The sequence below is a fragment of the Hylobates moloch genome, unplaced genomic scaffold, assembly GCF_009828535.3.
Source record: "Hylobates moloch isolate HMO894 unplaced genomic scaffold, HMol_V3 SCAFFOLD_2, whole genome shotgun sequence".
NCBI lineage: Eukaryota > Metazoa > Chordata > Mammalia > Primates > Hylobatidae > Hylobates > Hylobates moloch.
In genome coordinates, this window is record NW_026652277.1 from 161,519,365 (window position 1) to 161,544,583 (window position 25,219).

Below are 25,219 nucleotides of genomic sequence, written 5' to 3' on the forward strand. Positions count from 1 at the left end.
TTTTTGTTTTAACTGATTTAAACTTTTTCAAGGTTTAGGCAGTGACATCATCACAATTGTTGATTATTTGGTAAACTGTGACTTCTTGCAACAGATTCGTGGCCCTGGTTTATGTTCTTGACCTAGTATGTTGTTATCTGGACTGGGCTGTAAAAATCTTTGAACACTGTTGCTCTGAGTTAGGAACAGAATGGCTGGGGCAGAACCATTTTTGGCAGGTGAGCTGCACTTGATATCTAAATTATTAGAAAATGCCTTCATCTGTAATCATTTGTTTATGGCTTTTCCAAAGCTGGTAGGTATTAGCTTGTTCTACCATGTGTGATCCGTTTAAATCTAAGTATTGTAGGATTTTTAAAGAGTTGTCAAAACTGATGGCATTAGGTATTCTACCAACATTGGCTGGAAAAAAATCTTGACTGAAGAGCTTGTCATTGCAGAAGTAGGATACTGGAGAGAATGTATTTAAATGCCAACCTGTGAAGTAAAGGGTCAGATGATGGTTTATGTCAATATTGAGAATGTAAGTACTAAAAGGATTGGCCATTTATTTTGATAGCTGTCTCAACTGAAGATTCTCAAAAACGGTAAGAGTCTTAATAGTCATTGGATGTTTCTTTGTCATGTTACTCAAATTCTGTTTTATGAGGTGCTAACTTTACTTCACTGTGTTTAAATCCATATATTATATATTTGGCAATTAAGAGAAAAAGACTAGGCCATGAGTCTTGATGAAGCATATTGTGATTTAGGCAGATTATACTCCAAACTTAAATATTTTAATTTTATTCTGAAGAACAAATTCATGATACTTTAAATGAATTTTCTGATATCTTGGTTCTCTAAAAATCTATAAATGATGATTGGGAACTGAACATAAAAGCTCCATGCTAAATGTTGGGAGCCCAAGAGATCAGAGGGTTTTTGCCTTCAGGAGCCACATGGTCTGAGGAGGCAGGATAGGTGCAGTGAAATGTAACTGGCAATACTATCACTGTGGTAAGTACCACTTGTAATGAGAATCTTGGTACTTGCTGTTCCCCCGGAAGTGCTTTCACTGCAGACAGACCTTCCTCATGGTTGGTGCTCAGCTGTCACCTTCACTATAGGCTATTCCCTGAGCTCGTATTTAAAAATAGTGCACGCATCCCTCCCCTGCATCCTTGACCCTCCCTCCCTGGTTTATGTTCTCCACAACATCTGTTGACGCAGAGGACTGTTTTTCAGTCTCCTCTCGCAGGACAAACCCTGAAGGCGCAGTGTTTTATTTATTGCTTTATTCTTAGGTCTGGAAGGGTGGCTGGCATTCAGTATACAGTCACAAAGTAGTGTATGAATGAATGGATAGATGGGAAAGATTTCAGAAAAGAATTAAACGTAGAAAGAACCATAGCAGGGCCTAGACTCACTGGGGTTAGGGAGGAGAGAAAGGCCTAAGAGATCCCAGGCAGGGGGCAAAATCTCGAAGAATTTGTATCTTAAACTTTTTTTTTTTTTGCCAAGACGGGTCTTGCTCTGTCGCCCAGGCTGGAGTGCAGTGGCGCGATCTCATCTCACTGCAACCTCCAGCTCCCGGGTTCAAGCGATTCCCCTGCCTCAGCCTCCCGAGTAGCTGGGATTACAGGTGTGCACCACCATGCCCAGCTAATTTTTGTATTCTTAGTAGAGACAGGGTTTTGCCATGTTGGCCAGGCTGGTCTCAAACTCTTGACCTTATGATCTGCCTGCCTTGGCCTCCCAAAGTGCTGGGATTACAGGCATGAGCCACCAACACCCGGCCCACCTATTTTGTTTAAGTACTGCCTGTGACTGGTGTAAAACCACTTGGATATCGTAGTACCACAGATGCTCGTGGTGGGATTATGCCCTGATAAGCCCACCATAAGCTGAAAACATGGTAAGCCAAAAATGCATTTACTACACCTAACCTACTGAACGTCATAGCTCAGCCTAGCCTACCTTAACTTGCTCAGAATACTTTCCATTAGCCCACAGTTGTGCAAAATCATCTGGCAATACAGCACGCTGTAGAGTTATCAATTTGCCCTCGTGATCACATGGCTGACTGGGAGTGGTGGCTCACTACTGCCGCCCAGCATCACGAGAGGATTGTACCACTTTCTACTGAATACATATTGCTTTCTCACCATTATGGAAAAATTGTTAAGTTGAACCATCATAAGTTGAGGACTGTCTGTACTGTTACTTTACAAGTCTAAGTGTCTGAAGTGCAGTTACCGCTTGTGTGATTACCTGTGATGCCCTGTATCTACATCTCCATTTTGATGTCATCAAGTCACCTCAGTTGAAAGAACTCTAACCTCTTGTAGCTTCACTGTTATATTTTCAATACTTTTATGTTACTTCTTCATGTGGGTTGACATTGGTATGCTTTATCAGTCTTGTTCCAGTTAAAGGGCAGAGAAGGTAGAAATTCTAATGGCCTTGCATTTTAATTGTGAAACTTACAGGAGAATTTTTAAAGCAAACACAGGGCCACTGTTCAAGTTAAGAAATAGAACATAGAAGTCCCCTGTGAATCCATCCTTGATTTCATTTCACTCTTTCCCCTCAGGTAATTCTTGCATACTATCCAGCTGCCATACAAGTTGAACATCTCTAATCCAAAATCCAAAACGTTGAGTGCCAAAGTGAGACAACAAATAGAAAATACCACGAATAAGTACTTAATACAAGCTTTGTTTCATGCACAAAAATATTTAAAATATTGCATAAAATTACTTTCAGGCTGTGTGTGTAAGGTGACATATGAAATAAAGTGTTTAGACTCGGGTCCCATCCCCATGATATCTTGTTCCAAAGTCTGAGAAAAATCTGAAACACTTCTGGTCCCAAGCATTTTGGATAAGGGATACTCAACCTGCATTAAGTATTTCCTTCTTTTTTAAAGCCACTTGTATAGTATCCTTAAACACAACATCTTGTTTCATTTTGAACAACTGAAAAAAACAAACTTAGCTTTATGATGGCAGTGTTTGCTACCAATTAGATGAAAGCATCCTAGGGAAGATGAACTGTGAACAGTCCCTGGGTCTGACTTCCACTTCTAGAGTTTACAAGAACCCATGTTTAGATGTCAGTGAGCAAGGTGATGAGTGAGTTTTAGGGAACAAGTCACAGTTTAGGCGTCCAGGATCTGCAGAAATATGCTTAGAGGATTGCATTCTTGTTTTATATTTTCTGTTTCTAAACTCACCCTGACCTCTCAAGATCAATGCAGAACCTTCCTATGGGGTGAAATGAGTGTCTCCAACTGATCTAGAGATCAGGATATGAAAGGGAGAGCAGGCACTTTATTAGAATATGGCCAAACATGTCAAGTGTAGAACAAAATGGGAACCAGACTTCCTTGAATACACTATCTTGAGATTATGAAGGCAGTGAATATCTTAGTCGTGATAGCCCTCAACACGTCTGTCTCTTTAATCACACACCTCAAACCTCGACTGGTTGCTCTTTGGTTGTTGTGCCCAGCTATCATACTGGGAATTCCCTTTTCACTATCTAGTGTATAATTGCCTTTTCCTGTATCTCATTCACATGCTTGTGGATCACGTCCTCCAGTAATTCATGAAATGGGGTACAGGGGATGTAGACTTTTTGGGAACTTGGATGTCTGGAAATATATTCTACACTTAATGTTGGATTGACAGCTTGACTGAATATAGAATTCTTGGTTGTAGATTATTTTACCTCAGAAGTTTAATGGGTTTCTTCCATTCGTTTCCATTTCCAATTTTGCTTTTTAGGAATCTGGAGCCATCCTGATTGCTGATTGTTTGTATCTAATTTTTCTTTGGAAGTCTGTAGAATCTGTCTTCAGTGTTCTGAAACTTCCATTTTACTGAGTCTTTTAAATCAAAAGGTGTATTAGGGTTCTCTAGAGGGACAGAACTAATAGGATAGATCTAATTTATTAAGTATTAACTCACAATCACAAGGTCCCACAATAGGCCCTCTGCAAGCTGAGGAGCAAGGACAACCAGTACAGTGCCCAAACTGGAGAACTTGGAGTTCAATGTTTGAGGACAGGAAGCATCGAGCATGAGAGAAAGATGTAGGCTAGGAGGCTAGGCCAGTCTAGTCTTTTCACCTTTTTTTTCTGCCTGCTTTAGATTCGATCTGCGCTGGCAGGTGACTAGATGGTGCCCACCCAGATTAAGGATGGGTCTGCCTTCCCTAGCCCACTGACTCAAATGTTAATCTCCTCTGGCAACACCCTCAGACACACCCAGGATCAATAACTTTGCATCCTTCAATCCAATCAGGTTGACACTCAGTATTAACCATCACAAGTCTACCTCTTGTCAACTTCAACCCATACCCATGTCCTGAGATCATACATAATCTTCAAATAAAGACAATAATAAGGTAATAATTATGCCTAGCGTAATACAACTATCCTTCATACAACCAGAAATGCACCAATCCCCAACCCAAATACTATTACATAAAGTTAATACTTAAATGCTGATGTGAAGTCAATAAATCTCATGTCACATGATGAAGGAAAAAGTAAATAAAATGAAGATACCTTCTTAGTACAAGTGTGTACATGCACAAACATGTTTTTTTTTTGTTTTTGTTTTTGTTTTTTATTCTTTTTTTTTTTATTATTATACTTTAGGTTTTAGGGTACATGTGCACAATGTACAGGTTTGTTACATATGTATCCATGTGCCATGTTGATTTCCTGCACCCATTAGCTCGTCATTTAGCATTAGGTATATCTCCTAATGCTGTCCCCCCCCCCCCCCCCCACCCCACAACAGTACCCGGAATGTGATGTTCCCCTTCCTGTGTCCATGAGTTCTCATTGTTCAATTCCCACCTATGAGTGAGAACATGCGGTGTTTGGTTTTTTGTCCTTGCGATAGTTTACTGAGAATGATGTTTTCCAGACACAAACATGTTTTTAACAAAAGGAGGAAATACTAATGACAATTACAGTCCTCATTTCTGCAGCTGGTCACATGGTCATAGCTGGTATTGATGACTATATTCTTCTACTACCCATTCTGTATTCCCTTTTTCTTCAGCAGGCACCTCAGCAGGTCATGGTTTTTTCCTGGTGGAGTGACCCAATCCTTCATTCCTGAAGGGTCTGGGCCATTTGTAGTCCTGCCTGGATTGGGCTGTTGTAGTTTCCCATTGACCTGAATCACAGGACATGGTAATACTAAGAGACACCCTAATAGATCTCCTGTATTCCATGCCTACTCTTCCTTACCTCTGTTGTGGAGTAGTAGAGCATACACGACCTTCTGGAGAACTTTACCCCAGCCCTTCAAAGTATTGTCACCTAGTTGGTATTGTAATTGTGACTTCAAAAGGCCATCCCACCATTCTATCAATCTAACTGCTTCAGGATGATGAAGAACATAGTGAGACCAGTGAATTCCATGAGCATGAGCCCACTGCCGCACTTCTTTATCTGTAAAGTGAGTGCCTTCGTCAGAGGCAATGCTGTGTGGAATACCATGACAGTGGATAAACCATGCTATGAGTCCATGGGTGGTAGTCTTGGCAGAAGCATTGCATGGAGGATAGGCAAACTCATATCCAGAGTGAGTGTTTATTCCAGTGAAGAGAAACCTCTGCCCTTTCCATGATGGAAGAGGTTCAACATAATCAACCTGGCTGATCACCCTGAGAAATGGTGCTGTATCGAGGTCTCAGTGTTGGTCTCTGCTGCTGGCAAATTGGGCACTCAGCAGTGGCTGTAGTCAGGTCAGCTTTGGTGAGTGGAAGTCCACGTTGCTGAGTCCATGCATAACCTGCATTCCTGCCACCATGGCCACTTTGTTCATGGGCCCATTGGGCGATGACAGGGGTGGCTGGGGAAAGAGGCTGAGTGGTGTCCACAGAACGGGTGATCCTATCCACTTGATTATTAAAATCCTCCTCTGCTGATGTCACCAGTTGGTGAGCATTCACATGGGATACAAATATCCTTCCAATTTTTGACCACTTAGAGAGGTCCATCCACATACCTCTTCCCCAGATTTCTTTGTCGCCAATTTTCCAATCATGCTTCTTCCAAGTCCCTGACTTTCCAGCCAAACCACTGGCAACAGCCCATGAATCAGTATATAATCGCACATCTGACCATTTCTCCTTTCATGCAAAGTGCACAAGCAAGTGCACTGCTCAAAGTTCTGCCCACTGGGAAAATTTTCCCTCACCGCTTTCAAGGATGTCCTAGGAAGGGGCTGTCCTTCAGGGATGTCCTAGAAAGGCAGCTGTCCACTTTTGGGTGGTGCCTCCATATTGTGCAGAACCATCTGTGAACCAGGCTCTAGTCTTCTCTTTTTCTGTCAGCTGATCATAGGGAACTCCCCATGAGGCCATTGGTGCAGGCTAGGGGAGAGAAGGCAAGGTGGCGGGAGTCTCCACCTTGTGCATTTGAGCCACTTCCTCATGTAACTTACTTGTGCCTTTAGGACTTGCTTGAGCTCGATCACGTATATACCACTTCCATTTGATGATGGATGCTGCTATGCATGACCCACTTTATGGCTAGATAGGTGAGAAAGCACTCAGTTCATGATAGGCAGGTCAGGTTGCATGGTGACTTGATGACCCACAGTCAAACGTTCAGTTTCCACCAAAGCCTAGTAACAGGCCAAGAGCTGTCTCTCAAAAGGAGAGTAATTATCTGCAGAAGATGGCAGAGCCTTGCTCCAAAATCCTGGAGGCCTCCACTGTGATTCATCTTTGGGGGCCTGCCAAAGGCTCCAAACAGCATCGCTATCTGCCACTGACACCTCAAGTACCATTGGATCTGCTGGGTCATATGGCCCAATTGACAGAGCAGCTCGTACAGCAGTCTGGATCTATTGCAGAGCCTTCTCCTGTTCTGGACCCCACTCAAAACTGGCAGCCTTTCAGGTTACTTGATAAGTGGGCCGGATTAACACACCCAAATGAGAAATGTGTTGCCTCCAAAATCCAAATAGACCCACTAGACATTGTGCCTCTCTCTTGGTGGTTGGAGGGGCCAAATGCAGCAACTTATCCTTCATCTTAGAAGGAATATCTCAACAGGACCTATACCACTGGACCCCTAGAAATTTTATTATGGAAGAAGTTCCCTAAATTTTCATCAGATTTCCCATCCTCTGGCACGCAAATATCTCACCAATAAGTCCAGTGTGTTTACTACTTCTTGCTCACTGGATCCAGTCGGCATAATGTCATGAATGTAATGGACCAGTGTGATATCTTGTAGAAGCAAAAAGTGATCAAGGTCTCTCTGAGTAAGATTATGACACAAAGCCAGAGAGTTAATATACCTCTGAGGTAGAACAGTAAAGGTATATTTCTGGCCTTGCCAGCTGAAGGCAAATTGCTTCTGGTGGGCTTTATGGACAGGAATGGAGAAAAGGGCATTTGCCAAGTCAATGGCTGCATACCAGGTACCAAGAAATGTGTTAATTTGCTCAAACAATGAAACCACATCTGGTACAGCAGCTGCAGTTGGAGTCACCACTTGGTTAAGCTTATGATAATCCACTGTCATTCTTCCAGATCCATCTGTCTTCTGCACAGGCCAAATGGGAGAGTTGAACAGGGATGTGGTAGGAATCACCACCCTGAGTCTTTCAAGTGCTTGATGGTGGTACTAATCGCCACAGTCTCTCCAGGGATGTGATACTGTTTTTGATTTACTATTTTTCTAGGTAAAGACAGCGCTAATGGCTTCCATTTGGCCTTTCTCACCATAATAATCCTCACCCAACCAATCAGGGAGCCAATGTGGGGGTTCTGCCAGCTGCTAAGTATGTCTATGCCAATTTTGCATTCTGGCACTGGGGAAATGACCACAGGATGAGTCCAGGGATCCACTGGACCCACTGTAAGTCGGACCTGAGCTGAAACTCCATTATTACCTGACCTCCATAAACCCATACATTAACTGGAGGACCATAATGATGTTTTGGGTCCCCTGGAATCATCAGCTCAGAGTCAATGTCCAGTAGTTCTCAAAATGTCTGATCATTTCCCTTTTCCCCAATGCATAATTACCCTGGTACAAGGCCAGAGGTCTTCTTGGGGAAGGATGGGACAAAGATTAACAGCATAAATTGTCAGTAGTGTAATGGAGACCTTTTTCAAAGGGACCTGGCCTGCCCTTCATTCAAGCAGCTCTGGGTTCGTAAACTGGCTCAAGTCTGGAAATTAAGGGGCCATGATTCTCTGTTTTTATAATTCAGATTAGTCTTTTGTCTACTCAACCTAGAAGTTTTCTGCTTATATAAATTAAGTAAAAATGCAGTAAGTAGGCTTCCTTTCAATTTCACTTCTAGAAACACTGTGATTAGTCAGTGCCAGAGCTCTATATGTGTCAGACTATTCTGATTGTTGCCACTTTGCCTCTGCAGTCCATTACAGTAGCTACGTCCACTTTGCCTTTGATGGCTGAGTGCTGCCACTTGGCCCCTGCCACCTCAGGATCCAAATATTCCCACTATATTTATTTTTTGTTTTTTAAATTTATGTATTAGTCTGTTTTCATGTTGCTGATAAAGACATACCTGAGACTGGGAAGAAAAAGAGGTTTAATCAGACTTACAGTTCCACATGGCTGGGGAGGCCTCAGAATCATTGCAGAAGGCAAAAGGCACTACTTACATGGTGGCAGCAAGAGAAAATGAGGAAAAAGCAAAAGTGGAAATCACTGATAAATCCATCAGATCTCATGAGACTCAATCACTATCATGAGAATAGCATGGGAAAGACCAGCCCCCACTTAGTTATCTTCCTCTGGGTCCCTCCCACAACACACAAGAATTCTGGGAGATAAAATTCAAGTGGAGATTTGGGTAGGGACACAACCAAACCATATCATTCTGCCCCTGGCCCCTCAAAATCTCATGTCCTCACATTTCAAAGCCAATCATGCCTTCCCAACAGTCTCCCAAAGTCTTAACTCATTTCAGCATTAATCCAAAACTCAACAGTCCAAAGTCTCATCTGAAACAAGGCAAGTCCCTTCCACCTATGAACTGTAAAATCAAAAGCAAGCTAGTTACTTCCTAGATAAAATGAGGGTACAGGTATTGGGTAAATACAGCCATTTCAAATGGGAGAAACTGGCCAAAACAAAGGGGTTACAGGGCCCATGCAAATGTGAAATCCAGCGGGGCAGTCAAATTTTAAAGTTCCAAAATGATCTCCTTTGACTCCGTCTGACATCCAGGTCATGCTGATGCAAGAGGAGGGTTCCTAAGGTCTTGGCAGCTCTGCCTCTGTGGCTTTGCAGGGTACAGCCTCCTTCCTGCCTGATTTCATGGGTTGGTATTGAGTGTCCTTGGCTTTTTGAGCCACACAGTTCAAGCTGTCAGTGGATCTACGATTCTGGAGTCTGGAGGACAGTGGCCCTCTTCTCACAGCTCCACTAGGGACTCTGTGTGAGGGCTCCAACCCCAGATTTCCCTTCCTCACTGCCCTAGCAGAGGTTCCCCATGAGGGCCCCACCCCTGCAGCAAACTTTTCCCTGGGCATCCAGGCATTTCCATACATCTTCTGAAATCTAGGGGGAAGTTCCCAAACCTCAACCTCAATTCTTGACTTCTGTACACCCACAAGCTCAACACCATGTGGAAGCTGCCAAGGCTTGGGGCTTCCACCCTCTGAAGGCATAGCCCAAGCTGTACATTGGCCCCAATCAGCCACAGCTGAAGTGGCTGGGATACAGGGCACCAAGTCCCTAGGCTGTATATGGGTACCCTGGGCCCTGCCCCACGAAACCACTTTTTCCTCCTAGACCTCTGGGCATGCGATGGGAGGGGCTGCTGTGAAGGTCTCTGACATGGCCTGGAGACATTTTTTCCATGATCTTGGGGATTAACATTAGACTCCTTGCTACTTACGCAAATTTCTGCAGCTGGCTTTAATTTCTTCTCAAAAAATGGGTTTTTCTTTTCTACTGCATCATCAAGTTGCAAATTTTCTGAACTTTATCCTCTATTTCCCTTTTAAAATGGAATGCTTTTAACAGCACCCAAGTCACCTTTTGATGCTTTGCTGCTTAGAAATTTCTTCCACCAGATACCCTAAATCATCTCTCTCAAGTTCAAATTTCCACAAATCTCTAGGGTGGGGCAAAATGCCATCAGTCTCTTTGATAAAAAATAACAAGTGTCACCCTTGCTCCAGTTCCCAACAAGTTCCTCATCTCCATCTGAGACCACCTCAACCTGGACCTTATTGTTCATATCACTATCAGCATTTTTGTCAAAGCCATTCAACAAGTCTCTAGGAGGTTCCAAGCTTTCCCACATTTTCCTGTCTTCTTCTGAGCCCTCCAAACTGTTCTAACCTCTGCCTGTTACCCAGTTCCAAAGTCACTTCCATATTTTCGGGTATCTTTTCAGCAACACCCCACTCTACTGGTACCAATTTACTGTATTAGTCTGTTTTCACATTGCTGATAAAGACATACCTGAGACTGGAAGAAAAAGAGGTATAATTGGACTTACAGTACCACATGGCTGGGGAGGACTCAGAATCATAGTGGGAGATGAAAGGCACTTCTTACATGGTGACAGCAAGAGAAAATGAGGAAGAAGCAAAAGTGGAAACCCTTGAAAAACCCATCAGATCTCATGAGACTCATTCACTATCACAAGAATAGCATGAGAAAGACTAGCCCCCATGATTCATTTACCTTCCCCTGGGTCCCTCCCACAACATGTGGTAATTCTGAGAGATACAATTCAAGTTGAGAGTTTGGTGGGGATACAGCCAAATCATATCAATTTATTTACTTATTCTCTTATTTATTTTTTTGTTTTTGAGATGAAGCCTCTTTCTGTTACCCAGACTGCAGTGCAGTGGCAAAATCTTGGCTCACTGCAACCACCACCTCCCAGGTTCAAAGGATTCTCCTGCCTCAGCCTCCTGAGTATGTGGGACTGCAGGTGCTCACCACCACATCCAGCTAATTTTTGTATTTTTAGTAGAGACAGGATTTCATCATATTGGCCAGGGTGGTCTTGAACTCCTGACCTCAAGTGATCTGCCCATCTCAGCTTTCCAGAGTGCTCAGATTACAGGCGTGAGCCACCACTGCACCTGGCCTATTCCCATTGTTTTTAAATTTTGTAGTTGAGTGACTGTGTATCCCACTGTTAGATGTGACATGCAGAGAAAGGCAATTACAGGGCTCTTCAAAGATGCAGGTGCTGCCCTCACAAATCTGTTTTACAAGGCATTGGTCAAGGGTATATTTTCTGGACCCTCCCAGATGGGATGAGTAGGTCTAAAGTGACTAATCCACTCCACCATCCCTATGCCTTTGGATCCCTTCTTCTACATTAAACCAAGAGAGATCAGGCATTTCCAGCTTGCTCACAGTGGGCCATCTTTTAATCCATATTTCAGCTAACCAAACAAATAAACTATTAGAATTTTTAATTTTTTTTAACTCCCTGAGCTGCAACATTAAATGCAAAGTCTCTACTAGTGTCCCCAAATCTATAAATTCAGCCTGATCCAACTCTATGTTCCTTCCACCATTATCCCACACCCTTAATATCCATTCCCATGCCTGTTCTCCAGATTTCTGTTTATATAAGTTAGAAAACAATTCTTTTCAAGTGTATCGCACCTCCTCATGGGTCTCATTCTCAACCTCACCTCTAGGGCCCCACGGGAATTTTGTCTATAGATCTAGAAGCAAACAGAAGTGTTGGAGGTGGTTTCTGAGGAGAATCAACATTATCTTGCCTGGCAACTGTCTCAGGGGAGGCCATCACTGTTGCCTCAGGCAGCACAGGGTTTATCTCCTCAAAGGTGGAAAGGCTGACAGCAGCATGGGTCAGGGAAGGGATGTTGCCACTACTGGGGATGGGGAAGCTGTTTCTTCTGGCAAAAAATGTTCATCAGAGTTTACAAACTCAGTGTCCCCAGCTTTATCAGGGTCCTCCCATATGTCCCCATTCAAAGTTGCAGGGTCCCATTCTTTTCTAACCAATTCCCTCACTTTAACAGTAGACACCTGGCAAGGCTGTGCATGCACCTTTCACTGCAGGCCAGCCACTTGCATGATAAGAGCTTGTATCTGTTTTTCCACAATTTCAGCTCTTTCTCTACAGGAGATAAGACTCTCACTCAGTGCAATCTTAGGAGATTTGAGGCTCAGTATCTGCTTCTGAAGCTGGGAGTTAAAATCCCCGAATTCATCATTTTCTTTCATTACTTTGTCCCCTGAACTTAGGAGCAACCAACCAGCTTCATTATGTTCCTTGGTTCTCCACATATGGTCAAAGGTATTATGTATAGAGTCACTAAACTCCTTGCCTCTCATGAGCAATGAATCAGGAGGGTCAAATGCATTTATTTTGTGTAACTCACTAAACAGTTCATGCCAAAGTCTATCAGTGTTCTCCATACTATTAGAAGTAGAGTCCTTAGCATTTTTGGGTCTAATTATATTAAGCAGCCAACTCCAGAAACCCCAAACCAATGAAAGAACTCCATTCTTAATATTCTGTTCTTCTGGAACTCCTGGTACAAAAATCTGTATTAGTCAGGGTTCTCTAGAGAGACAGAACTAATAGGAAATATATATAAAGGGAATACATATATAAAGGGAAATGTATTAAGTATTAACTCACATGATCACAAGGTCCCACAATAGGCCATCTGCAAGCTGAGGAGCAAGGAGAGCCAGTCTGAGTCCCAAAACTGAAGAACTTGGAGTCTGCTGTTCAAGGGCTAGAAGCATCCAGCACGGGAGAAAGATGTAGGCTAGGAGGTTAGGCCAGTCTAGTTTTTTTCATATTTTTCTGCCTGCTTTATATTTTAGCCTTGCTGGCAGCTGATTAGATGGTGCCTACCGAGATTGAGGGTGGGTCTGCCTTTCCCAGCCCACTGACTCAAGTGTTAATCTCCTTTGGCAACACCCTCAGAGACACACCCATGATGAATACTTTCCATCCTTCAAATCAATCAAGTTGACACTCAGTATTAACCACCACAGGAGGTTTATGTCCTTCTTTTTTGGAAATAATTAAAAATTATTTTTATTCTCTTCCTTGTATTTTCTCCTTTTTCTCTCTTGAAGTATTATTTGGAGTAGACCTGTCTGGACTGGTATTCTAATTTGCTTGTTTCTTTCCCATTTCTATGCCATTTTACTTTACTTTCTGGGAGATTTTCCTAATTTTATCTTTCAACTCTCTATTGAGTTTTTCTCCTAAAGATTTTTTTAATTTCTTTTTTTTTTTTTTTTTTTGAGACAGAGTTTCGCTCTCGTTGCCCAGCCTGGAGTGCAATGGCGCCATCTTGGCTCACCACAACCTCCGCCTCCTGGGTTCAAGCTTTTCTCCTGCCTCAGCCTCCTCAGTAGCTGGGATTACAGGCATGAACCACCACGCCTGGCTAATTTTTGTATTTTTAGTAGAGACAGGGTTTCTCCATGTTGGTCAGGCTGGTCTCAAACTACCGACCTCAGGTGATCCACCTGCCTCTGCCTCCCAAAGTGCTGGGATTACAGGCGTGAGCCACTGTGCCCAGCAAGACTTTTTTAATTTCTAAGAGTTATAATTTTCCTTTAATTTTTTTTTTTTTTTGGCTGTTTTGGACTTACCTGCTAGAGACATTCTTCAGATCTTTGGAAATTCTTGTCTGTTTGCTCATCATTAAGATTGGAAGAGGAAAAAAATGGAAATAATGAACAAGTGAGCAGTATTTCATAACTGAGCTGTATTGTAGGGTGGTCTGAGTGAGCTGTTTGGGAATCTCCCAATATCAGTATCTTTACATACTTGCTAGTGGAATAATTTGATCCCCAGAGAAGTTACATTTTGCCCTGAGGGTAAGGGTTTGGCAAGCAGAGTCCTCTAAGCCAAGTACAAGAAGATGGGCATGTGGATATTCTCTGCTTTCAGTATCACTATTCATGAAATTAATCACTAGATTGTATATATGTACCTGTATACATGTATATATAGACATGCATACATATATAGCTGATTCTTGTTATTCATGGATTCCCTGTTTGCAAATTTACCTACTTGCTAAAACTTACTTGTAACCCTAACATCAGTACTTGTGGCACTTTTACAGTCATTTGCAGACATGCACATAGTGATAAAAAAGTTGAGTCATCCAGCACAGTTTCCCAGCGGAGGTTGAACAAGGTAATACTCTACTTTCTTGTTTTAGTGCTCGTAATGTACTCAAGTTCCTTCCATGGGCTATTTAATGCCACATTTTCCACATTTTTGTGCTTTTTCTTTGGTGATTTCACTGTTTAAAATGGCCGTGTTAGCCAGGTGTGGTGGTGTGGGCCTATGCTCCCAGCTACTCGGGAGGCTGAGGTGGGAGGATCGCTTGAATCCAGGAGGCAGAGGTTGCAGTGTGCCAAGATCGCACCACTGTACTCCAGCCTGGGTGACAGAGCAAGACCTTGTCTCAAAGGTGGAAGGGGAGGGGGAAAGGCTGCCTAGAACAGTGCTGAAGTGCTGTCTAGTGTTCCTAAGCTCAAGGCTGTGATTTGCCCTAAGGAGAAAATATGTGCTTTAGGTAAGCATTCAGTCATGAGTTACAGCGCTATTGGCATGAGTTCAACATCACTGAATCAACACTATAAAAAGGTGTCTTTAAACAGAAACATGCATAAAACAAGGTTTTGTATTGATCCATTAACAAAAATGTTGTGACCAGAGACTCACAGGAACCTAACCCTATATTTCCCCTAGGAGCCACAGTTCAGTATTTGCTAATTCAGTGCTCACAGTGACTTTATAAAACTTAACTACCAAAAATAATGAGAATTGACTGTATGTATGTCTGTATCTATACCTACCTATCTGTTTTTGCTGTAGTACTCATGCCTTCAGATGTGCCTCATATTGACTAATGCACAGACTGCTTATTTTTTCCTTTCCAGAAAGTAGAATCACCTAGAGACGGGGAAGGGCATTTATCCAAGGAGCAGGAGAGTTGTGTTGTGGGGCAGGGGTTGGGGGTGGGGCGCGATCTAGGAGTCTTAACTTCTTTCAAACAGCTTTCCCCTTGGTCCTCCATATTTTGACAGTCTCTTCCTCCTCATTCACCTGCCCCAGTTGTAGAGGTACATGCTGTCCAGGAGTTCCTGTGACTTTTAAGAGTCTGTAGTGTGAATCTGGATGGTTCTCAGTTCTCCCTTACTGTTAGTTTGGGAAGTAGAGTTTGGTGTTGCTTTAAGTCCTCCAAGTCAGTTACAATGTCTATTAGCTTTCCAAATTTTAGGTTTCTTGTTTTCTTTCCTCCCTGCCCTATGTTTCCATGTCCCTTTGTCCCTTTACTATAGCTTTATTGGGGTTTAGGGAGAAAGCAAAATTAGATGGGAAGATCTAAATTAGGTAGGATCTGCTATCCTAACTGAGTCTTAATTCTACTTCTTATCTTATGACTCATGTTCCTGAGATAAATTTTATTGGTAAGTTGAGGCCATTATTCCACCCCCTTGCCATAGGGCCAAGGAAGATGTTGATATTGCTAAACATTTGCATGTTCTGGACTGCAAAGAACTTAAGAGCTGTAATTTGCAGGCATCTGAATGAGAAAGTGTCTTCCTTTTTTCTTCTCTACCATGCTCCTTTAAGAAAATGTGGATAGCTTAGTTCTCTACAAAGCATTCTTAACTTCCAGCTCAAGAAAGAGAATATCTGGTCAAAAGTAAAACTTTTTCAATTTTAATCTAACCCTAATTCTCTCTATGCTTCTTTGTAATGTTTGTTTGTTTTCGTTTTTGTTTTTTTTTCCTGCTCAAGTTGTCCCTGATTTTTTTTTTTTTTTTTGAGACAGGGTCTAGCTCCGTTGCCCAGCAGGCACAATCAATCATGGCTCACTGCAACCTCAGCCTCCTGGACTCAAGCAATTATTTGGCCTCAGCCTCCTGAGTAGCTAGGACCACAAGTGCATGCTACCATGCCTGGCTAATTTTAAAAATTTTTTGTAGAGATGAGGGTCTCACTGTGTTTCCCAGGCTGGTATTGAACTCCTGGGCTCAAGCAATCCTCTCTCCTCAGCCTCCCAAAAATACTGGGATTACAGTTGTGAGCCACCATTCCTGGCCTATGTTTTATTTTTGATGTGTTAAACAGAGCTTTATCACTCCCAGATTACTTTCTGTTACTCATTTTTAACATTTTCAAAGATTATAAACCAATGTTTAGAAATAATAGCCACTATAATAGTTTACCAAGTATGATTCCAGATCGAGAGGAAAAAGAAATCTCTGAGGTGATACTCATTGTTTTAGAACATTTTCTTCCAAAGGGTTTCTTTTTATTTTTTGAAAGGCACTTATTTGTTCTGATTTTTAAAATAGTGATGCATAATTTTCACTAAAAGTTTGGAAATACAGAAAACTAAAAGTAATATTCATCTTTATTCATACCCAAAGTAATTACTCTGTGTGTGCCCTTCCAGTCTTTATTAGTAAATATATGAACAAAATGTTTCATTAATATTTTTCCATGTTATTCTCCCACAAATTCCTTTAAATTAATATAAAAATGGTTCAGCAATTTTTGGCAACCTATTTCTGTCAGAGGCCAAGTAGTATAATTTTTGGCTTTGCAGGTCATATGGCCTTCATTGAAAGTATTAAACTCTGCTGTTGGAGCAGGAAAGCAGCAATAAATTCTGTGTATACAAATGAGCATGGCTGTGTTCCCATAAAACTTTATTTACAAAAAAAAGTGTCAGATTTGGCCCACTGGCTACAGTTTGCTGACCCCTAGATATTATTTTTAAACTTTTTATTTTGCCATAACTATAGTTTTACAAAATGTTACAAAATAGCACAGAGAGATGCTGGATGCCATTTACCCAGTTTTCCCTAAGTTACATCTTAAATAACTATAGTACAATATCAAAACCAGGAAACTGACATTAGTACAAGTTGTGTTCACAGTCTGTACCATTTGATAACATGCAAAACCACCTCACAGTGAAGATACAGAACTATTCCATCACACAGAGATCTCCCTCATTCTAACCCCATAGAATCACAACCACCTTCCACCCCACTCCCACTCATCTTTATCCTTTTACAGTCTCTAATCTGTGTCCTATCTCTCTAATTTTGTCATTTTTTAATAAGTTGTGCAGGTGAAATCACACAGTATGTGACCTTTGAAGATGGGCTCATTTCACCCAGCATTGAAATCCATCCAGGTTATTGCATGTATCAGTGGTGTTCTTTTTCAGCTGGGCACGGTGGCTTACACCTGCAATCCCAATACTTTGGGAGGCCAAGGTGGGAGGACTGCTTGAGGCCAAGAGTTCGAGCCAGTCTGAGCAATATAGTGAGACCCCGTCTCTACAAAAAATAAAAAATCTAGCTGGATGTGGTGGCACATGCCTGTTGTCCTAGCTACTCAAGAAGCTCGGGTGGGAGGATTGTTTGAGTCCAGAAGGTAGAGGCTGTAATGAGCCGTGATCATCCCACTGTACCCTAGCCTGGATGAAAGACCGAGACCCTGTCTCAAAAACAAAAAAAAAAAGTGGTCTTTTTATTCCTGAGCAGTATTCCAGGCTATAGATGTACCACAGTTTGTTTAACCGTTCACCTACTGAAAGCATTTTAGAAGTCTCAAAAGGTTCTTTTAATGTTCTAGCAATCACATATTCCATGTGATTCAATACACAGAAACAAACACTGCAGACCACATTGATCTCCCTGTTTGATTCAGCTGGCTAGGTAAGTGTTCCCTTCCTTCCTCATACTCAAGCTTCTGAGTTGAATACGGTTCAGAATGTGGTGGTCCATCTGTATCCAAGTATTGAATTGAATCATATCATTTGTATCTGTCAGTATTTTAAATTCATTGACTCACTGATTTCAACCAGAGGTCATTGATCCTCTAGGGATTTCTAGTTGCTTTGCAGGTGAGTACTAACATCTCTCTAGTTGTAGTGATGGTTGAATTAATAGTCTTAATACTTGGAAAGAGACTCAAATTCAAGTCTCAGTATTACCACTTACTACCTGCAGTCTTAGAGATGTTACCTACTTGGGCCTCCGTTTTCTCATTTGTAAAATAAAAATAGTACTAACCCTGTCTCATACGGTCACTGTGAGGATCACATGAGATAACATAGGAAAACACCACACAAATGTTACTGTAATATTCATAAAAATAGGTTATCCTTCACTAGTGTTTTAGAAAGAGCAGCAGTAGTTTTATAATCAAGATGAGTACTTTCAGGTTGTGGTACCCTTGCTTAAAAATATGTATACATATTTTATATATATTTATATATACATATTTAAATGAAGTTTTACAAACTGCTCCAAAAGAACAGGGAGGGCAAGAGGTATTTGTGTGTGCTGTGATGGATGGCCTGTGTTGAAAATACAATACCAATTAGCAGATGTGAGAAGAAATCATTTAAATCAACAACGTCTGTAGCAGGCTACCCATCTGCTTCCTGTTAACTAGGTCTTCCTTTTTCAAACTGTCTTCCTTCGGTTTCCATGACCCTGTTCTCTCCTGTTTCTCCTCCTGGCTTATCATCATCATTTTCTTGGCCCTAAATATAAGTTTCCCTAAGGATCATCTCTGCACTTCTCTTTCCATGACTTCTTCCCTGGCAATATCATGCCTTTACTTCATTTCTCAAAGCCTACATCTGTGTCTCTAACCCTGACCTCCCTCATTTCCATCCTGCTGGCCGAACAACTCTATTTCAACTCAGTGTTTCCAAAGCTGAAGTCATTTTTCTTCCTAAGATGGCCCTTCTTTTCCAGTTTCCTGTTTCTATCCCACACTCCCAGCATCTTCTCAGTCCTTCTGCCTCTAAAGATAGAATAGTCCTCAAGCATTCTTTTCTCTTTGCCACCTCCTAACTCCCACAAATCTAATCAGGCTGTTGACTCTTTGATACAGAATCACTCATCTCCTATTTCCTTTCCATTTCAGGCCTCCACCTTCAGCTTTTTTGTGTGTATGTGGGGGAGACAGGGTCTTGCTCTGTCTCCCAGGCTGGAGTGCAGTGTTATGATCATGGCTCACTGCAACTTCTGCCTCCTGGGCTCAAGTGATCCTCTTACCTCGGCCTCCTGAGTAGCTGGGATCACAGGCGCGAGCCACCAAGCCCAGCTAATTTTTTATTTTGTGTAGAGACACAATCTCCCTATGTTGCCCAAGCTGGTCTCAAATCCCTAGATTCAAGCAATCCTCCTGCTTCAGCCTCCCATAGTGTTGGGATTACAGGCGTGAGCCAGCACACCTGACCCACCTGCAGCTTTTTCACTAAACTCCGCTCTTCTCCCACTATACTCGCAATCCGTTTGCCCCTTCTTGCCTTTCTCACATCCATCTTCCACAGCTCTGTTTAGGTTCTTCCAACTTAATGTCTCTTGTTGCTTTCCTTGCATGTAGAGTAAAGCCCAGATGGCTGGTCTAATGTAAAGTCTATGCTCAGACCTCAAACTGCTGTTTTTATTAACCTAAGGCATCATAGCTTTGATCAAAGTGCTTTTTAAATCTTAACATATTTGACTCCTGATGAACCAAAAGGAAGTAATACAAAAAACCTTTTATCAGAATTTCATAATATTTTGCTTTTCTCATGATACTTTTCTAATGTCATTAATTTATCTGCATACTTTTTTTCTGTGCTGGTCCCATGTATGATTTCTCCCAATATTTCCACAGAATTGCATATAGCCAATATCTATTTATCGAATGAATGATTGTTTCTATGTTAGAAATTCAATTCTTGCTTGGCCCATGCATTCAACCAGTACCTTGAGTACCTTACTATGGGTTAAGCACTTGCATTGGGCATAAAATAGGCACAGTCTCAGCCTTCATGGAACTTACATTCTCGTAGGAATCCCAAAGATGTTACCACTGGATTATTTATGACTGCCCTTATACTAAGGTATTTTTTGCCTGTATCTCAAGCAAAGTTGTCAGGCACTTCATGTAAGAATATATTAAATATTAAATCAAATAATTATACTCTGGTTGCCTGAAGGATATGGAATTTACTTGTTTAGTGAAGTGAGGAGTTTATATCAGGAAAGGAAAACACAGGTGAGTTTACACAGGGTCTTCCCAAGGGGAAGAAGCAGTTGGTGGGGAGGGAAAAGAGAGTGAGGATATCAAGCTATTGAGGTCACCTCCAGTCAGTCATTTCTTCTCAGCCAGGCAATTCCATGAAACTAACATAATGTACTCTTGAATTTTACACAGATGGCAATCAGGAATTGTTTCCCTGTGAAGTCTGTGGAAGACGTTTTGCAGCAGATGTTCTGGTAAACATAAAGACATTTTGTAGATGTGTTTCATTGGACTTAAATGAACTGTCAAGTCAGTGAGGAGGCGGCAGTGCAAAGATTAAAGACAGATGTGGAGGGGAAGCAAGGGAAGAGGAGAAGTACATAACCTATGGCTGGTGGGCCCAGAGAACACTGAGGCAGATTGATGCTGCCTCATTCAAAAGCGACCCTGTTAAACATGGTCCTCCTGAAATGATGCCAGATGGAAGTCTCTTGGCATCGTCAATGATCCCTCAAGAGGTTTTGGCTTTTCCGCATTTTCTTTAAGCATCAAAAATTCAAATTTCAAGGCCAAAGCACCAGGGAAATTAGCTAGTCAAGAGGAATGAGCATTGAATTTTAGACATCTGGAAACTTGGCTTTTAGCCGCAAATTTGTCACTAATCCTGACAAGTCCTTTAACCTTCCTGTTTTCTGCTTTGCCACGTATACAGAACCTTCAAATTTGAGGGGTTTTATACCATTTGAACAAAATGATACATGGATGTAAGTCCTGTTCCAAGATCTAATTGTTGTCCAGATTCAAGCTAATGGCATGTCAAGTCCCCTGATTGATGGCTATAAAGTTGAATAAAAGCTTGATTCATTTCAAAATTAGGGAATTAAATAGATGGTATGCCCCAATATTATAAAGGGGTTCCCAAGAAAGATGATTTTTTTCAAAAAGAAAATCTAAGATGATAATACAGCTGTCAGTTGGGACATTTTAGATAAAGGAGACTTTTCTGGAACTTAAAGGATGTGGACTGTAAGCCTGACTACGTTTGGGACAAAAGACTATAAAATGAGGTTGTAGGTTTTATTTTTCTGGAGAATTTAAAAAACGAAATAGCTGTCTTTTAGTTAACTGTGGTTAGAGCTTCCTGAAACTAGAGGGAGAGCTTGCGGGGCTGGTTGTGGCCCTGTAGCCCACCAGTGTGTGTCACTGCCTTTGCCAGCCTGGAGCCACACCCCCTGAGAATTAGTTTGAGACCTGGGAGGTTCCATTTGCAGAGGGATCTCTAAATGTCAGGTACATCTTGGATACTTTTGAGTTTCATTTCCTAAGCCTATTTCTAGGCTATGGAGGGCATTGATCAAATGATTTGATCTTTCTCTCTCCTTCAGCTTAAAATGGATGGCTTGTTCTTAGCCAGTGCAGTGATTTTTATAGAGCTTGTATTTTGTGGGGTCTGACAAAGCCACTGTGTCAATGATGGTTATTATGTGGCACACATCCATGAAGGGAGAGGGCAAAGGTCCCATAGTGGCACAGTAGCACATTTTATACAGGCGGTACACAGGCAAAGCTCTGCATGTTAGCTCCTCAGTTTTTGTATCAGAAATGTTGAATACTTGAAGGACTACTGACTGGAGTAAAGAGCATACTGCCCACATTTGAGTTAAATATATAAACCCAAATTTGAAGTAAGTCTTTTAGCTATAAAGGTATTTTATTGTCTTTGCTCAAGCACAATATCTAGTTATACGTAACATGGGATGAGAAGAGCTAGATGGATTTGCTCTGCCGTGACCTGTTAGAGAATGAACTAGGCTCTGAGGAGCAAACATAGTCCCTGGAGTCGGGGCTGTCTAGGTACGCCTAGGCATTAAAAACTGATTCTGCACTTTAGAAATTCCAATCCCTACTCTTCGTTTTCTAGGAAAGGCATGGACCAATATGTGAAAAACTCTTCAACAGAAAACGTAAACCTTTCAATTCTTTGAAGCAAAGATTACAGGGCACTGACATTCCTACTGTGAAGAAGACTCCGCAATCCAAGGTACTCCTGATATCTTCTTTAGTGTTTGTTATTACATTCTGCGGTACTGTAAGGCCTATTTCTGGTTTCATTTTTGCTTGATAATGCAGTAATGTAATGTAACTGTAATCAACCTTTACTATTTTCTTTATAATCTTGCTTACTTAGATTTCCAAATATACTTCAGATATTTTCCAGATGTAGCAAAAAATAATCTTGTTTATGTTTTCATTAGAGTGGCTTTAAATCTAGCAATTAACCTGAGAAGAAAGTCACTTTTAATCTTACATTTGCTTTTCTTTAAAGTTTTATAGTTTCTTTATTTTTCTGATTTTTCTTTTGTGTTTTCCCTCACTATTGTGGCTTGCAAATTATATTACTGTATTTTCCAAACCTCTTTAAGGAGTACTTTTGAAAAACAAACTCTCCTTTTCCCCAATTTTCACAGTTCTGTTTCCTGTGAATTCACAAATTCTAGCTTTAAACAAAATTGTAATGGAGAGGTATACAGTTTAGGGTATTATTTGTTGGTTTTATTTTTTACAGTCTCCACCTGCGAGGAAGTCTAACTGGAGACAACAACATGAAGACTTTATTAACGCAATCCGATCAGCAAAGCAGTGTAGGCTAGCCATTAAAGAAGGCCGACCCCTCCCACCTCCACCCCCTCCATCCTTGAACCCAGGTGTGTGGACATTTTGGGTTGCTTTTGAGGCTATGCTTGACTTTTGACCAAAGCATCATGCCCTCTATGCACTCTGAAATTGACAATAACAATTACATAGAAGTAACTTTATTAATTATGTAAAAGTAAACTTATCCTATTTTTTTAATTCTGCATAAAGATTCTGTGTTTCCTCCTAACTCTGTCTCAATGTGGGAACACCACTGTAGCTGTGCTGTAGTATTACATAACTCCAAGAAACACCAGACACCTCTTAGCTGATAGGTATGGAGCTATGCAGAGCAAGCTAACCAACTCTGCAACAGCCCCATCGTGTCAGATACCCACAGCTCTTTTTTTTTTTTTTTTTTTTTTCCGGGTAAAAGTCCCAAAACATGAAATTTAGCATTTTAACCATTTGAAGCTGTACAATTTAGTGGCCCACAGCTTTTTTTACTGGAAACATTTTATTTGAAAATTTAAAAATCTACAGAAAAGAGGAAGGAATAGTACACATGCCCTCCACTGAAATTTGGCAATTGTTGACGCTGTTGCCATAATTTCTCCTTTCTCTTTTTTTCTTTGACAGAACCATTTAAAATTAAGTTCCAAGCATCATTAATACTTTATCTTTAGCTATTTTAGCATGCATCTCTTAAGTATGAGTTCGTTTTCTTGCATAATCACAATACTATTATCACACTTGATATGTATTAATATGTTTTCCCAATTACCTTAACAATGTTTTTTAAAGCTCTCTTCTCACCCATATTCAGCCACAACCCAGTATCCAATCACAGTTTACATATTACCTTTTGTTATCTCTTCGGTCTTTATTAAATCTTGAACAATATCCCTACCAGGCTATTTATCCTTTAGAATGTCTCATGTTCTGTATTTCTCCACTTATTTAGTCATATTGTTAAATTTTTTCCTCTATCTCATCTTTCTGTAAACTGAAAGTTAGGGCTAGAATCTCAATGAGATTAACATAAATATTAATATAAGGTTATTAATATATCAATGTTAATCTTATCAGATACAATACATGATTTGCAAATATTGTCTCCAATTCTGTGGACTGTCTTTTTCTCTGTCTCTTGATAATGGCCTTTAATACACAAAAGTTTTTCATTTTGATGATGTCCAGTGTATCTGTTTTTTCTTTTGTTGCCTGTGTTTTTGATGTCATATCCAGAAATTAATCACCAAATCTACGTCATGAAGCTTGCGCATGCTTTCTTCTTTTAGTTTTAGCTCTTATGTTTAGATTTTTTAAAATCTATTTTAAGTCAATTTTTGTGTGTAATATAAATTTCCAACATTGTTTTTTTGCATGTGGATATCCAGTTATCTCAGTACCATTTGTTAAAAAGACTTTTCTTCCCCATTGAATAATCTTGGCACCATTATCAAAAGTCACCTGACCATATGTTTGAGGGTTTATTTCTGGGCTCTCTGTTCTATTCCATTGATCTATATGTCTGTCTTTACGCCAGTACCAAACTGTTTTGAATACTGTAGCATTCTAGTAATTTTTGACATCAGGAAGTTTGAATTCTGCAAAATACACTCAAGATTGTTTTCGCTATTCAAGGTCCTTTGAGAGTCCATGTGAATTTTAGGATTTTTGTTCTATTTCTGTAAAAATATTATAATGAGATTTTGTTAGGGATTGAACTGAATATATAGAATGTTTTGGGTGCTATTGTCATCTTAACAATATTAAGTTTTCCAATCCATGAACATGGGATATCTTTCTATTATTTACATCTTTAATTTCTTTTAGCAAAATATTGTAGTTTTCAATGGACAAGTCTTTCACCTGATTGGTTAAATTTATTTCTAAGTATTTTATTCATTTTGACATTATTATAAATGGAGTTGTTAACTTTCTTTTCAGATTGTTCATTTTTAGTGTATAAAAATGTAACGGATCTTTATATGTTGACTTTGTATCCTGTAACTTGTGCTGAATTCATTTATAATATTATTTCTGATAATGTTTTTGTGGAATCTATAGGATTTTATACAATAAGATTATGTCACCTGAAACAGAGATAATTTTACTTCTCCCTTCCCAATTGATATGTCTTTTATTTCTTTTTCGAGCCTAAATCCTCTGGCTAGAACTTTTCATACTATATTGAATAGGAGTGGCAAAACACATCCTTGTCTTGTGTTTTCCATTGGGGATAATATCAACTATGGGTTACTAGTTACTTTTTAAAGCATAAATAATAGCATATAATGGGTATTATAACATGGAAGTGAAATGTGTGAAAACAATAGCACAAGGTTGAGTGAGGAAAATGGACATATATTGTAAGGTTCTTATATTATACATGAATAGGTATAGTGTCATTTAAAGGTAGACTATTATACGGTAAAGATACCTATTGTAAACTCTAGAGTAACCACTAAAAAATGTTGCTATTTAGCTAATAAGACAATACATGGAGTAGAGATAAAAAATGTAAAAAAAAATTCAATCCAAAT

At 40.5% G+C, this 25,219-nt stretch overlaps 1 protein-coding gene across 1 annotated transcript in view; it reads left to right on the forward strand.

The window, feature by feature from the left end:
• Positions 1 to 124: 124 nt before the first annotated feature.
• ZC2HC1B (zinc finger C2HC-type containing 1B) overlaps positions 125 to 25,219 on the forward strand; it is a 73,970-nt gene continuing 48,875 nt past the window's right edge. The window contains exons 1-4 of the mRNA XM_032160834.2: positions 125 to 218; positions 20,229 to 20,290; positions 21,958 to 22,077; positions 22,603 to 22,741. Coding sequence (XP_032016725.1) covers positions 191 to 218; positions 20,229 to 20,290; positions 21,958 to 22,077; positions 22,603 to 22,741 — 349 coding nt within the window. The 5' untranslated portion in view covers positions 125 to 190. The remainder of the gene's footprint in view (positions 219 to 20,228; positions 20,291 to 21,957; positions 22,078 to 22,602; positions 22,742 to 25,219) is intronic.